Raw genomic sequence first — 15,289 nt, forward strand, 5'->3', positions numbered from 1 at the left:
CCAAGCTTCTATCTTTACCACTACTTCTAGTAACAGTACGACCAGCAACTTCTTCTTTCAATACTGCAAGAAATCTTACAGTCTTCGATTCAAGTTTTCACCAAGATTATCTTTTCCAATCGTTCACTTCGCCTCCTCGTTATTCCAAGTCGAATTCCACCATGGCTAGCCAACAAGACTGGGAGACCATGTTCAAGGACGACAAGTTCGTCAAGAACTACAAGACCGGTGAACACATCACCGGCCAGTTTGCGCACTCCCTTTTGGACCAAAGCGGTCTCGTCAAAAATGCGAACAACAACCCCAGCGAACCTCTGGTTGTGTTGGACAATGCTTGTGGAACTGGTATCGTCTCCAGCATCCTGCACAACAAGCTAGATGCCGCCGTGAAAGCCAACTGGAAGTTAACCTGCGGTGATATATCCCCGGGCATGGTTGAATATACTCGGCGCCGGATGGCTGAGGAGAGCTGGCTGAATGCTGAAGTCAAGACTGTGGATGCTCAGGACACAAAGCTCCCTTCGGATCACTTCTCACACGTTGTGACTGCATTTGGTGCGTGGAATCGTGGTAACCTTCCATAAAAATTGCAGATGAATGCTGACTGTTTTTTAGCTTACATGGCTGTTCCAAAGTCACTCGATGCTCTTGACGGTAAGAATCTTCGTTCTACTACATATCTTGATTTTGAAAAGGAGAAATGGATCGGTAATAGCATACTAATTCATGTCTAGATACGACACGCATATTGCAGCCCGGGGGCAGTATTGCCTTTTCCACCTGGATAAAGCGTGAGTGACAATTTAACCCTACCTATTACGTATACTGTTCCCAACAACTCACATACTAACTTTGAAACAGCTGGCTGGATCTCCATTGTGGAAAAGGCAATCAAGACCATCCCAGGGGCCCCTCCATTCCCAAGCACGCAGGAGTTCCTTGAGAAGCTGGGCGATGGTGAATGGTATTCAACTTCTTGGATTGAGTCTCAATTGCAACAAAGAGGCTTTGTCGACATTGACGTGAGAACCGAAGCCAAGGCTCTTCCCCTCAAAGTACCTGAATTTGTAGAAATGACGATGATCATGTTTCCAATGATCGTTAAGAACTGGTGGACTGAGCAGCAGAGAGAGGAGAGTCTCGACAAGGTTCGTCCTGCATTGGTGAGATATTTGACGGATGTTTATGGCGAGGAGGGGGAGATTGATATGGAGTGGACGGCGATTCTCTCAACTGCCCGCAAGGCAAGCCAGAAATAGCCACTATTGTATGCGTTTAAGCTCTGAATTCTTTCTGCAATTACGTTTACCTCATTCCTATATGTAGGAAAATGCCTCTTAATGTGCAAGATAAATCTACACAACATCGGCCTCACTATCCCCGCGTAGTCAGCATTAACCTTGGATCTATTCATCGTTTACTCAGTTCTGTCTCATTTTGACACGTAGCGAGCGGAATTCTCTTTTCTCTTAAGTAAAAGAAGAGCCTAGTATTGGAGAGATTCGCAGCCATACAACCCATTCAACACTATCATCAAACTCGATATTATGCACAAAAAGGAAGTAGTACTTCAGCTAGGAGAGAATTTATCTGACTATCGAGGGTGTATCTCGTTGATCAATGGAGGCGGGATGGAAGGTATGGGCTTTCAGAGATATACTAGTATTTTTCGAGCCCGACCGTAACGTGGATTTGCTCCTACTAGTAGTAGTATCCATGGATAACAAACCTTGAAGCATCACCATGGTAAACATAGTAATAGTACTACCATTAACCTTCAATAGTACTATACCAGTAGTGTCGTCCTGCTCCAAGGTTCCAGTAGTAGGTGATACGGCTTATATATCGAAGAGATTGCTAGCTCCCGAGGTCCTCATGGAACAAACCCAATCCATGGATATCCATGGATATTACCGTCGTCGCTCAGGATCCAACGTGCTCTTTCCTAGGCTAGCTAGACCAAGAAGACAGCCCGGCAGGAAGTCAAAGACCAGAACCATCAAACCAAGAGAATTCTAAAAACACAAAGTATTCGAGTTCCGTTAATATTTCTTAAATTTCGTTCATGAATCTGGACATGAAAAATGGGTGGGACAGAGGCGGACTGGTTGGTCATCCCTTAGCGTGACACCAGTCCAATTGTCTTTGATTTGACATTTCCTGCCAGGGCCATTATATAGTGAAGTCTAACAACCCAACCCAAGGATATTGTCTGTTAGCAGTAGTCGTCTTATTCAAAGCCCGTTGCTCCCTTGCTCTTCTTTCTCGCTATGGCACCGTAGTGCTTGAAGACGTACGGCACCGGTGCCAACAGGGTTGCGATGCAGCCCAATAATGTGAGAGTCCAGTGCACACCTAGATTCTCATACATGGGCACTGAGACTATGACCATAGGGCCAGCCTAAAGACATTGGTCAGCACAAGTGACCATCCATTTGTAGCCATACGACCAACTTTGTGGGTTCAAGGGATCGCAGTCATCATCGAATCCCACCACAATGTAGGACGGGGCAGCCACGGTATTTGCTTTTTCCATGTCGCTCAAGCCTGCCACGCGATCGTTCGAGTCGTAATTTAGTTGCTCATCTTCGATCACTTGCTGCGTATCCATGGTAGAAGATGTAAAAGCACGAATGTTGGCGTCCTCTCCCCGCTCCTGTCCATGTTTTCATGAGTCCGCCGAACCATTAGGATCAATATCATTGTTGTCGCCGATGGACCGCGATTTGAGGTGACTGATGGACTGGACAGTCCGATGAAATTTTCGACACTGGTTGATGGATTGCATTATCATCGATTTTCCGAATGTTGAATGCCGAAAGGTGGCCAGGGCCAGGTAGCAAGGGTACCATCACAGTTTTAACTTGGGCCTTGTCTGACATTTTATAGTTATTGACAAGTTTATGAGGATGGCAGTATCGAGGCCAGCTGAGCGTGTTGACGAAGTATCAAATCTGGGCTCATTTGTTAGGGTCGGAGTTCGGCGGACCATCCGATCCGACGACAATCCGCCCCGACAGACTTCCACTATCTATTTTCTACTGAGAAATTCACCGAACTAGCACTCATCCGACCACATGGCGGAACAGACGGGGAGCACTATAGGAGCATCGCGTCATAGGGCTCTCCGGGCATGCGAGCCTTGCAAGCACCGAAAAAAGCGCTGCGATGGCACGGAGCCGTGTGCCACCTGCCTAAGATATCAGTACAAATGCTTTTTTTCCCTTGAATCGCGTGTTCGGCTCAAGCGAGCACTACGACAAGCATCCAGACCGGACCAAACTGCCCATGAATCCAACTCCGCGTCATTAGGCACCGGACTAACCATCCAGCAACCTGCCGAAGGCAAAGGCCGGCAGCTGGAGCGGTCTCGAGAGACCATCTCACGAGAAGCTATTTCCTACACTGCATCCAGTAGTTCGGTAGCGGATCGACTACAAGCAGACCTTCACAGCGAGCAATCTGGCCGTATGTTACAATCCTCGCCGCTGTGTGAATTTTCAGGTGACAACAACGCGACTGCAACGTTGACTTCAGCTCTGTCGTTCGACCATATGCGACAGTTTGCGACGTGTTTCTTTGAGAGTGTGCATCCACTGTACACTTTCATTCGCCCAAATGTAGTTCACGAGACAATAGCTAAGAAATTCTCCTCCACGGGCGGGGTCCAACCGTACAATGCTATTCTCTTTGGCATAGTCGCCTTAGGCTCGCTTTTTAGCGATGGTGTTTCAGCAACCCAAGAGAACAGACACATGGCTCTTGCTCGAAATGCACAAGCCTGTCTAGATGAAGATATGACACGGACTTCCACACCAGGCTTCGACTTAATAGCAGCGTTGGTGCTCAGAACGCTTTATCTGCGCGCAACTGCCCGACCCTACACCACGTGGATGGCAAGCTGCACGACCATGCATACCGTCGCTATGATGGAAAAGGATGTCAAAGATTTAACTAGTGTCACGATTTCACAGGACTTATACTTTGAGCCTTGGCAGACATTGTGGATCGCGCGCTTGTTGAACACCTGGATCGCCCACGAGTGTGGTCGGCCGCCAATCAAGACTCATTTTGATACCTTGATCGTACCGCCGACGCCTTCCAACCCGGTTTCTGCTACACCAGAAGAACAGATGATCTACCTTTATCATATCTCGGAAGCGCTTTGTCCGGAGAATCAAAGCAATCCTGAGGTATTCGAACTGAGCATAAGGAAGCTGGCTGCGCTCGATGCCCAGCAGTGCCACGACGGAGTTTTGCTATCGCGTACCATAATGGCTCTGTGTTTCCATCGCATTCTACGATCGTGTGAGGCCACTGTTCTCGATAAGCAGACCTTCGCTCGTCTGGTTGAAATCGGGCTTGATGGTCTGCAAGCAGCGAAACGACTTGCGCGGCGCCAAAAGCCCTGGTGGCACCTGGCCAATGTGCCTTTCCAATTTCTCTGCGCCATGCTTGCCATCGACACAACGAGCTCGTTTGCACAAATACCAACAGCTTTGCGAGCATTCGAAGACGTGGCACGTGCTATCCCTAGCTCGACAATAACGGAAGCGTTGAAACTTGCAACGAAGCTAATTGGCCTTTCAAGGTTGCAGAAGACTGAACAGCTTCAATCTCTCAATCAATGTTCCGAAGACTTTCCAAATAATACGTTGCCCGTCCGATGCGAACCTACTGACGACGAGGAAGTGCAAATGCAGCCTTCAGTGGCCGAGCTTTCTGTACCGTGGCAGATATTTGATTCAGAAGAACTAGGAGATTTCAGTAGTTTCGATTGGAGCTTCCTACCCAGCATGAATATACCTATCTTAGACTGCGATTTTCAATAACATTAGCGTGACATCCAATTCGAAGACATGCTTTGATGAAAGGAGACAATTCTTCTTGGATGAAAACGCTCTACAAAACATATAATAGTTGCCTTGTTTATTCCATTTAGCTGCTAGAGCTTCGGCAAGGACTATTGGCTTTGCAGTGATGATATCGTGTTCGAAAAGACCAGTAGATAGAGTCAGTATCCGACTCGTTATTAGACCCATGAACGATACTGTTTGGCCGGCGGCATATCCACAATGGATTAAGTTTTCACAAAAGTCGCGATTGCCGGAAGCTTCTACGAATCACAAGGTGTTGAATCTACACAGCGGACTTCGTTCACTAGAATCGAAGCCCTGCGGATCATCCGATCCGACCTTACCGCTCCGCTCCGAGTGGCGTCCAATCACATTAGGAGCATCGTAGGTTGGTGTACTTTGGTAGGGCAGTTATGACGACAAGCCGTACATAGAAGCCATGTGGTCACATCCGTCCGCTGTCCCTCGGTGTAAATAGCAAAGTTATTTCCCCTTCCGTGGTCTTTTTGGCTGATGCTGCATATGTGTCTAATGTCGATTTTTATTCGAAAAAGAAAAATTTCATCTCCCCTCGAGACATCTATCAATCTTCAAAATGTTCGGCATGGAGCCTACTGAAGCTACGCCAGGTGGGCGTATTGTTAAAGTTGGTATCATAGGGTCGGTTGAAATGATTAACGCTTCGCACTCGGAACGCATGCTAATTTCTTATAGGTGTGGTATGGTTACGCAAGTCGTCCATATACCCTCTCTGAACTCATTGTCCCATATTTTTCAGGTCACATACCTTTGCGATGTCTCTGAGGAAGCTATGAAACATAGCCAACTCAGAGTCGCAGGTAACTCTAGGCCTAAGTATACCCGAAGCGTCGACGAACTCTGCAACGCGCCGGAAGTGGAACTAGTATTGATAGCAAATAATCATGCTTTCCACGCATCCGACGCAGTACTCGCACTGCAAGCAAACAAATACGTCTTTATCGAGAAGCCAATTGCTTTGACTTTGCAAGATACGGACCGTATAATAGCTGCGGATAAGGCAGCAGGTGGTGCCAGAGTGTTCATTGGTTACATGAGGAGATACTCTGCAGCTTTCATCGACGCAGTCAAAGAGGTTGGAAGTATTGGGCAAATACGTTATGCTCGCGTCCGCGATATCATCGGGCCAAACTCTGTCTTTGTGGGGCAATCCGGAACATATCCAAGGACATTTAATGACTATAGTGAAGCGGATTCCGAAGTGCTTCGTACGAAAACACTTGACGACATGGAGCAGGCCCTCCAAATTGAGCTTGGAATCACTGTCACAAAGGAAACGAATATGATGTGGGAAATGCTCTCCATCCTCGGCTCACATGATTTAAGTGCCATGCGGGAAATCATGGGTATGCCCAAAGGTGTCGTAGGATTCTCACCTTGTGCAACTGTCGGGTCCCCATTTTGGAGGTTAACTTCACCCCGAGAAAAACAAATACTGTCTTGGTTAGGCTAACTATGACAGTGCAATTTTCCAATACCCCAACTTCGCGGTCGCATACGAGTCCGGTGTCGATCAGGTCGCAAGATTCGATGCCTCGATAGAAATTTTTGGCGACAAAAAGACTGTTAAGGTTTGCATCGATTCCCCATTCATCAAAGGCTTGCCAACAACGATGGTGGTTAAGGAGACTTTACCGGATGGGTCGTATAGAGAATCCAACACACGACGGACATACGAAGATCCTTTCATGCTGGAGCTAAAAGAGGTATACCAATGGGTCGCAAAGGGAAAGATTCCAAAGACCACTCCGTCTGATGCTAGACAAGACCTCGAGATCTTGGGGATGCTTATGAAAGCTGCGACGGCATGAAAACTTGAGCATTATAGCCAGATATCAAGAGTGAGGCTCTTCAGTATTCATCCTATCCCCTACTAGTAGTGGAAAGCAGACAACGCAATTACAAGCAAGAGCAGCGATTGCAGAGAGCCGGGCTTAGTTATCTCTCCAGAATTGAAAAGGCTCAAGGTCAAAAACATCTAGTACGTACCGGGACTTTTGTAGCTCCTTGGCAGAAGGCTGTCATCATTAATACAAGAAGTTTCGTGGCAAGTCAGGGATTGAAAAAAGCAGCTGGTTGTACTGTTTAATGTCATGAACAATGAATGATTAGTCAATGCTACTAAATTGACCTGCAAAATCAGTTTTTTACCATATATTGGAAGGGATGTACTCCAAAAACTTACCTAAGCCATTCCCTCGCAGCTAAAGGAACAGCGATGGTTTTCTGTGCCCTGTAAACTATCCCATCTCCAGACTTTGCTTATCCACACTCTATCTATCTGACTTTGGCATCCTAGGATGTCTGATGTGGATGAAAAGACTGGTCCCCCTGTGGGGCAGGTTAGGCATCGAACAGTACTTGATTGTAAGACACTTGATTTAGATTTGTGCCCTTTGAAGTCATACTAACCTGGCATAGACAAAATGGAACAATTCCTCTAGTACTGAAACGCCAGATCAGCAAAGGAAAAGACTTGTTTCTAAATTTCTGAATACCCTCATTGAGCGGAAACAAGACTGTACCGTTGAAGGAAAAATCAGAGCAACTCCGAGTCATTTACGAGAGCCCACGGCAGAAGAAATCGACACGATCCTTCGACCTTACCGTTGCGAAAAGCCTCGGTGGCAAGCTAACATTACATGCATGGATAGAGTTTGTCCCATACTCCTACGCACACACTACGCCGAAAACGAGAATGAGAAAAAAACGCCACGACAAGATGATGGAGGAATGGATTGATGTGAATCAATTTTACGAAGAAGCTTGGTGGGCAGTCCTTGATGATGTGAATTTATTTGATTTTGGGTCTGAATGGCGTCGTATTTACGATGTTTTGCCTGAGATTGCATACCCTGTTTATTTCAGGGAGGTTGAAGAGGGCGATCAGAATATCTTACGGGATAATTATGTTGAGCCACAGGAACACGTGGAGATGCGGATGCATTTCAAAAGAGGTATCGCAGCTGCGAAACGAGATGACCCTGAAGCTCGGCGTAACGATCGCAACACGATGATTGAGTCTATTCATACGTTACAGAGGGAGGCTGCATACAGATATATTGTCATTGCAGATGAGAAAGCTTTTGAAAGTGGACGGTTACGGGTCATCTATCCCGATGGTCTTCAAAGAATCATTCGCGAGGGTCGTATTGAACCTGATTATCATGATATTGGCACTGTTGCGGGCTTATGGGAAAATGCTTGCGAAATACTAGGACCAGAGTGCACAACCCTCGACGAGAAGTATCAAATTAATGGTGAGATAGGGAAGGAATTGTATGAATTAACTGAAGAGGATCTCGCAGACCCATAGTAATTTGAAGCTAGCGCTACCTAGAAGTCTAATACCTAGGTACTTATGCATTCAAGTACCTGAACGAGGCATAGTTATATACTACTAGTACTAATTGTTATGGATCTACGTGCTAAAACGGGAAGAGGAAGCCACAAAGTGGCAGAGGAAAGCAAATACGGAGTACGTAGCTAGCTATTGCTGTAGTTTCAGTTCAGTGCTGGACTCGGAGCTCTGAGGGGACCAAGAGCTTCAAGAAGAATGGAGACATATTAGTACACTGTCGTAGTGCCCAGGGGTGTAATGATATAATCGTTGATTCAAGTTTAAATTGATATCTTCATCGCCCGGGGACTGACCTGCATTTTCAGCTGCTCCTACTACATGAGGGTACTAGTAGTCAAAAATTCAAATGTATATCCACCTGTAAACATGGTTCAACTCCATAGACAAAGGACAAATCAAGGCATTCATAATTGTGACAAGATCATCAAGGGCATTTGATTGTAAGATCGGATCTTGATACCCCATAACACATTTAATTCCTGGTAAATCATCGCGCCTCCATCCCGAACGACTCTGTACTATTGGCCACCCTGAGGCAAAGTCATGTAAACCAAAGAGGCCCAACGCCGTTGCTGTTCAACTAAGTTAAACTGTCATCTACTACACCGAGATCGGCCTCAAAATTCTCATCTCATGAAGCGTGGGCCGGGCCGACCGCTGCTGGGCGGCTCATGGCCCGGTTGGGGTCCAGTCGGTTGTCCAAGTCCTCGTACCGGAGGATAAACTCGCGCTAAGAACATAATTAGCACGTCACTCGTCGTTCAACCCCCATTGATCGAATTTGCTAAACATACCCGAATCTTTTTCCAGCTTGCAGGATCCCAGAGCAGGTAGACTCCGCGCTCGCTCACTCCTCGTTCCACGTCCATAGGCCCGGGATATGTTTCATCGCGGGTTAGCCAGCAACGCTCAAGTTTGTGATACCGCCACTTGCGACCCATCAATTCTTCCGCGACCAACTCCTGGACGATATCCCTGGGCATACTATAGAATATGTAGAAGAGGGTTTCGTCGCTGAACCCGGGAATTCGAGACTGAAGGGGCTGGATGTTGGCGACATTGTAGCAAGATGGCAATGAGAAATCTTGTTCCAAGGGGACGGCGGACATGGAAGATACGAATGGCGAGGCAAAGGAGGTGTGGAGGGGCCTAGAGTGGCGCGAATCGGTTAGCAGGCATGAAACGGAATCCCGAAGGCGAAGCAAGATACATACTCAGGCTGATTCAAATCTAGGCCAAGGGTCATCAAATCCTGACCAACTGCGAGACTGGCCACATCGGGGCTCTCGCTATGGATCATGCGCAAGAGGCCAGCTAGTCCGAAGCGATCCAGCTCGCTCATCTGTGCTAGAGGCGGCTGCTCTGCACTTTGAGGCGCGTCGGAAACTTCCTGACCCTCATTTGCCTGTTGCTGTCTTTGTTGCAATTGTTGTTGCGGGTCGCTGAAGTTGCGTTGGCTTGACATGAGGGTGTTGTTTAAGTCCTGCAGTGTCGGTGAGTGCGGGGCCTAGAAATGCGACCGCCGATCTAACTTACATCCTTCTCTGGTCCCAAAATCCCGTTAGACCCTTGATTGACCGGCGATCGAGATGTTCCAATGCCTGCGAGCCGTTGTCAGCTATTGATCCCTTTTTTCTTCGGTACGCTCCGCACACCGACGAAGCACGTCATTATCATACCAGTGCCGTATCCTCCAAAACCCGGGGCGGCCATCAATGAGCTTCGGCGATCTTGAGCCATCTCAGCAGCAGCATTTCGGCCCAAAGGAGGGAACTCGTCAATGTTACCTGTTTGAGGCTGGCTGCCGGCTCCGAGCTGGCTACTGATCCCTTGTCCACCATTTCTGAAATCGTCGAGTCGATTGGCGAATTGCGTCCCGGAAGGAAACATGTCATCGTGAGGAGGTTGAGGCGGTTGCTGCACAGGATGCGACGGTGTTTGGGAAGTCCGAGAAGGGGGCTGTGACGTCGGCGGGAGCTGCTGCCTCTGAACTGGTGTGTGTTGGGCCGCGCGTTGACTAGCATTGGCCCAGACCTGTTGCCCAGGGTTCTGAGATTGTGACTGCAGCGGTGCGCCCGAAAGAGAGGGAAACTCGCTAGAGATATCGGAATCGTTAGCTTTCCGAGAATACTGGAGTCAAGCCACTCGGGAGGGATGGCTGTTGAGCCGACAATATGACGATGGAGGAGGAGGAGGAGATGCCACATACGAGAGATCTAAAGGCGTCGCTGGTTGGGAGCCTCCAAGACTTTGCGCAAAGCTACCCATAGTTCCCATTGTGCGTTGTTGGTTGGTTTGTAGAGTAGAAGTTCCGCCTACGGGGGAGGTTGAAGTTCCAATTGGCTGCGCCACCTAAATCGTAGGCCCCCCCAGCATTAGCATCCACTAATGTCTCTGTTGTAGATCTCTCGATCTCAAGGCCGGACGTATACCTACCTAACTTCCCGTTTGGCAATCGCGCAGTCGGCAATGTCGCGTTTCGAGACTGAGCTTGCTGTGGCGCGGGGAATCCGGACATGCCTCGAAGCGGCGGGCCTGGTCCTAACAAACAAGCACCAAGCGTTAGCATGATCTTCACGATTCTATATCAATAGGTCCATGCTTCAGCCAGCATAGGAATGTTGCCAGGTGATCCTTGCAAATATGTCTCGGTCGCAAATAGGACAGCCATATCTGCAGAACTACTGCCATTGGAGGGCGAAACCCTTTCGTCTTTGGAATCCGGGGCAGGATCTCTCAGAGTTCGACACCATTCCAGAAGTAGGAAGATAGGCTCGAACTCAATAACGTATCCCTTGGTGGCGGGCAGAGGTCGAGCAAGGACTCGGAGGGTAATGAAGAAAATGACGAACCTGGTCGATTCATAGTTGGAGTCTCAGCGATGTGACTCGAGTCGGGGTCCTAGAGGCCCTCGGATATATCCAGAACGATAGATCTCGGTCGAAATCAGTTCAACGAAGAATTCGCGGGGAGAGAGCAGTCCACGAAGTCCCTCTTGACCACTTGATGCGGCACTGCTCCGCCTGAGAGTGGAGTGAATCGATTGGGCGGCTAAACGCGCGGATGAGTAGGAGAGGTACAGGCTGGCCGTGAAATATGGCAATCAAGTTAGGATTGATAGACGGACAATAAGAGGCCTAGGTTATCAATAAGCTGATCTTTCTTTTGAAACACCAATGCCGAGAGTGATTAACATGAGGTTTTCGATCTGGTCGAGCCGGAATTGTACCAGAAGCGGGCTCGAGTTGCCGCCAGGCGCTCATGTGACCCGTTCTGCACCCCGAAAAAACCGCAACAGCAACCGGGAGCGCCTGCTCTTGTACCAACATTGACATTGACATTCAATCACAATGCAACGCTCGGTCGTCTCCCGTTTAGCTCGCCATGGGGGCATGGCCCTTTCGGATCTACCTCCTGCCTATCTCGCCCCTTCCCTCCACTTCTCGACGATGCGAAACAACGTGCAATCCTCGAATTTCTCCACGACTCCCGTCGCCGCCGCTCGTGGTGGACGCGACATGAACCGAACCCGTGGCGTGTCAGCCATCCACCGGACTGGTCCCAGATTTAAGCTGAGCGCTTCGAAATACCCTCTGCCTCAACCTGTTTCGCCTGCGAATATACAAAAGCGCAGCACTCCTGAGCATGGACTCTGGGCATTCTTCCCTCCATCACGCGAGGCATTGAGTGTTCCAGAATTTGATATGGACTTTGGTGAGTGCATTGCATACTGAATCGTAGCAATTGGTCTTGATCAGTAATGTTGAATGCTGATAATTGTTGTACTAGGCCGCCCTTGGGCTATCCAAGAACTGCGCGAGAAGAGCTGGGACGATTTGCACAAGCTGTGGTGGGTTTGTGCCAAAGAGCGCAATCGCATTTCCACCTCCGACTACGAGCGAGAGCGATTGAAGCCAGGTTACGGTGACCACGAGGCTCAAGCGCGTGACCGAGCTGTAAGTTAACCCCCAAACTTGCCTGTATTGGCAGCTACATTTCTATTCGGAAGTGCCTATGGCAACAACCCACTCCCCATTCTCCAGCCTACGGGCTATCCATCCATCACAAGATCCTTTGTCCTGTTTAAAGCTATTGTCGAAAACATATACTGACAGCTATCTTTTTCTAGGTCGTCGTCACCCAAAAGAGCATCAAGCACGTTCTGCGTGAGCGCTGGTACGCCTGGGAGGAGGCCACACGCCTGTATGATCAAGGAGTCCGCCCGGAGGGCCAGGATTACGGAGATATGATGGAAGAGGAAGTCCCTGAACAGACCCCAGAGGTCACCAAGGAGGATGCCAAGGATACCAAGGCATGATTGAGTGGCAATCATTGCCATTAAGGGTTCAATTTTGAACCCGAACATTGTAGCATATTATCGTTTTGTTGGTTTTGTTCACATTGTCGTACCCATGTAAAATATCAATGACCATTTTGGAACAAAAGTTGCAATTGCCTGTCTTTCTAAGGGGTGGCTTGACCTTGACCATCCATGTGGTGGAGTAGTATATGCATGTCTATGCCCAAATGTGTACGGAGATGGGGTATGGAGTAAGTAAGTACTTTGTACTCCATACTGCATATAGAATCAGGGGTAATGGTGATAAAAATAAACAAAGCGCATCCCAAAGCGCATAAGGGTCCGAATTTACGGCGAGCTTGACCAGGAGGCAAGTCACTAGTGGCGGGCCCGTCAAATAGTTTAGTCTCCTCTTTCTTACCGCTTCGTTGATCCGCGGGGACAAGATAGGACCAGGCCCAACTTTCTTTCTCCTTCCCACTTTTTGCCCCCCTAGGCATACCCCCATTATCCCATCTCAAGCTTGTCTTGTTTTATTCTCTTTCTACATTCATAATGGATGAGATCGCCCCCGAGTACGACGTGGTGGTGCTCGGCACTGGTTTGTTGCTACCCCGCCATTCCACCGCAACGCCCCCTCGACTGACATCTTCATCTTAGGCCTGACTGAGTGTGTGCTGTCTGGGTACGAAGCTTCCCTCAAACTCCCTCTTATTGCCGAATGCGTTTCTAACCACTCCCTATCTAGTGTTCTGAGCGTTAAGGGCAACAAAGTCCTTCACATCGACCGCAATGACCACTACGGAGGGTAGGTGGAGCCAAGCTCCCTATTCACGCCACCCGAGTTCTACGCAGCTAACAGTGGCTCTAGAGAGTCCGCCTCTGTCAACATCGAGACTGTACGCTGTTCGAATCCCCGAGAAAAGCAAGACCCCTGCTAATCTCCCCCTGCAGCTGTTCAAGAAGTATGGCAACGTCGCCCCCGGCGAGGAGCCCTGGAAGAAGTACGGAAGAGTCAACGACTGGAACATCGATCTGGTCCCGAAGCTGTTGATGGCGAATGGCGAGTTGACCAACATTCTGGTTTCCACCGACGTCACAAGATACCTGGAGTTCAAGCAAATTGCTGGCAGTTATGTCCAGCAGGGCAAGGGACCCAAGGCGACCGTGGCCAAGGTGCCCTCAGATGCCGGCGAGGCCCTTCGCTCTTCTCTCATGGGTCTTTTCGAGAAGCGCCGTGCTAAGAAGTTCCTCGAGTGGGTTGGCGAGTTCAAGGAGGATGACTCCGCTTCTCACCAGGGTGCGTGATTGATCGAAGCAATTTATGCTCAACGATATGGCGGCGAAGGTTTGCTAATTGTATGGACAGGTCTGAACATCCACGCTTGCACTATGAAGGAGGTTTATGACAAGTTCAGCCTCGAGGACAACACCCGTGACTTTGTTGGCCACTCCATGGCCCTCTTCCCCTCAGACGAGTACATTAACAAGCCCGGTGCGGCCGTCGAGACCATCAACCGCATCCGCCTTTATGTCAACTCTATGGCTCGTTACGGAAAGTCGCCTTACATCTACCCTCTCTACGGTCTCGGTGAACTGCCCCAGGGCTTTGCCCGTCTGTCCGCTATCTACGGTGGTACTTACATGCTGAACACCGACATCGACGAGGTGCTGTACGAAGGTGGCAAGGTTGCCGGCATCAAGGCCACCATGAAGGACCGTGATGACCAATCGACCGCTATGAAGTTCGAGACCAAGACCAAGAAGATTATCGCCGATCCTTCCTACTTCCCCGGCAAGGTTGCCGTCAGCGGATACCTGCTGAAGGCCATCTGCATTCTGAAGCACCCCATCGACAAGACCGACGGCAGTGACTCTCTGCAGCTGATCATTCCTCAGTCCCAGGTTGGACGCAAGCACGGTTAGTTCCAGCCAGCGACGATGGGTCAGAACCACAACTAACAGCTTTAGATATCTACATCGCCATGGTCTCTTCCGCTCACAACGTCTGCCCCAAGGGTTACTACATTGCTATTGTCTCGACCATTGCTGAGAACGATGCTAACCACCACCTTGAGCTCGAGCCCGGTTTCGAGCGCCTCGGTGCTATCGAGGAGAAGTTCATGGGCCCCGCCATTCCTCTCTACGAGCCTCTGGATGATGGCGCGAAGGACAACATCTTCATCTCCAAGAGCTACGACTCCACATCCCACTTCGAGACCACAACCGGTAAGTTTTCTTGTTTCAAGAAAACGAAGCAAGCTTCTTTGACCTCCAGCGTAATCAATTGCTAACTGTTACACCAGAGGACGTGCGGGATATGTACAAGCGTGCCGCTGGCGAGGAGCTGGTGGTTGAGGGACTCCGCGAGGACCAGAAGCTGGTCCAGGAGGAGTAGAGGATTAGTTGCATGTTGAATATCTATCGCTGCTTAGATTCCGAGCTGATTATACTTCTGTTGGACATGTTCATCGCTCTATTGTATCTGTTCTGTTTTCCGCCCTGGACACCGAATCCATCTGATCGTGTCGGGATGTAGCAAGCGCAATATACCTGTCTTTTTCAAGTCTATCGGTCAACATTCAAACATACCTAGGTAGTATAGTAATATTGCTCAGCTTGAAGTAAGGTTCGTGAACGCTAGAAGTAGTAGTACTAGAAATGATATCAAACAGAACAGAAAAATCGCCAGTGTATATAGTCTATCGACCAGTACTCCAAGGCTCCCCTCCC

At 48.9% G+C, this 15,289-nt stretch overlaps 8 protein-coding genes across 8 annotated transcripts; 6 read left to right on the plus strand and 2 right to left on the minus strand.

The window, feature by feature from the left end:
• Positions 1-161: 161 nt before the first annotated feature.
• On the plus strand, positions 162-1,259 carry gtmA (gliotoxin thiomethyltransferase; the record flags this gene model as incomplete). The annotated part of the gene is made up of 4 exons (XM_057109009.1): positions 162-555; positions 616-654; positions 735-791; positions 862-1,259. 4 exons carry the CDS (start codon positions 162-164, stop codon positions 1,257-1,259), a joined length of 888 nt encoding a protein of 295 aa, XP_056954110.1.
• A 971-nt stretch (positions 1,260-2,230) lies between these two features.
• Positions 2,231-2,611, minus strand: N7533_012360 (uncharacterized protein; the record flags this gene model as incomplete). Its single annotated transcript, XM_057109010.1, has 2 exons — positions 2,231-2,401; positions 2,429-2,611. The coding sequence occupies 2 exons, from the start codon at positions 2,609-2,611 to the stop codon at positions 2,231-2,233; spliced, it is 354 nt and encodes a 117-aa protein (XP_056954111.1).
• A 466-nt stretch (positions 2,612-3,077) lies between these two features.
• On the plus strand, positions 3,078-4,832 carry N7533_012361 (uncharacterized protein; the record flags this gene model as incomplete). Its single annotated transcript, XM_057109011.1, has 1 exon — positions 3,078-4,832. The coding sequence occupies one exon, from the start codon at positions 3,078-3,080 to the stop codon at positions 4,830-4,832; it is 1,755 nt and encodes a 584-aa protein (XP_056954112.1).
• A 619-nt stretch (positions 4,833-5,451) lies between these two features.
• N7533_012362 (Gfo/Idh/MocA family oxidoreductase) lies at positions 5,452-6,706 on the plus strand (the record flags this gene model as incomplete). The annotated part of the gene is made up of 3 exons (XM_057109012.1): positions 5,452-5,516; positions 5,571-6,302; positions 6,358-6,706. The coding sequence occupies 3 exons, from the start codon at positions 5,452-5,454 to the stop codon at positions 6,704-6,706; spliced, it is 1,146 nt and encodes a 381-aa protein (XP_056954113.1).
• Positions 6,707-7,593: 887 nt separating this feature from the next.
• On the plus strand, positions 7,594-8,211 carry N7533_012363 (uncharacterized protein; the record flags this gene model as incomplete). The annotated part of the gene is made up of 1 exon (XM_057109013.1): positions 7,594-8,211. The coding sequence occupies one exon, from the start codon at positions 7,594-7,596 to the stop codon at positions 8,209-8,211; it is 618 nt and encodes a 205-aa protein (XP_056954114.1).
• A 676-nt stretch (positions 8,212-8,887) lies between these two features.
• N7533_012364 (NOT2/NOT3/NOT5 family protein) lies at positions 8,888-10,533 on the minus strand (the record flags this gene model as incomplete). The annotated part of the gene is made up of 6 exons (XM_057109014.1): positions 8,888-8,986; positions 9,051-9,405; positions 9,471-9,739; positions 9,793-9,857; positions 9,936-10,351; positions 10,466-10,533. The coding sequence occupies 6 exons, from the start codon at positions 10,531-10,533 to the stop codon at positions 8,888-8,890; spliced, it is 1,272 nt and encodes a 423-aa protein (XP_056954115.1).
• Positions 10,534-11,606: 1,073 nt separating this feature from the next.
• On the plus strand, positions 11,607-12,574 carry mrpl4 (mitochondrial 54S ribosomal protein uL29m; the record flags this gene model as incomplete). The annotated part of the gene is made up of 3 exons (XM_057109015.1): positions 11,607-11,970; positions 12,046-12,212; positions 12,386-12,574. The coding sequence occupies 3 exons, from the start codon at positions 11,607-11,609 to the stop codon at positions 12,572-12,574; spliced, it is 720 nt and encodes a 239-aa protein (XP_056954116.1).
• Positions 12,575-13,111: 537 nt separating this feature from the next.
• N7533_012366 (secretory pathway gdp dissociation inhibitor) lies at positions 13,112-14,954 on the plus strand (the record flags this gene model as incomplete). Its single annotated transcript, XM_057109016.1, has 7 exons — positions 13,112-13,157; positions 13,217-13,364; positions 13,428-13,455; positions 13,511-13,856; positions 13,926-14,477; positions 14,528-14,785; positions 14,863-14,954. 7 exons carry the CDS (start codon positions 13,112-13,114, stop codon positions 14,952-14,954), a joined length of 1,470 nt encoding a protein of 489 aa, XP_056954117.1.
• Positions 14,955-15,289: the final 335 nt, after the last annotated feature.

This window comes from Penicillium manginii (genome assembly GCF_028828005.1).
Source record: "Penicillium manginii strain IBT 31320 chromosome Unknown utg000009l:1.0-3297300.0:1.0-3298630.0, whole genome shotgun sequence".
Lineage (NCBI taxonomy): Eukaryota > Fungi > Ascomycota > Eurotiomycetes > Eurotiales > Aspergillaceae > Penicillium > Penicillium manginii.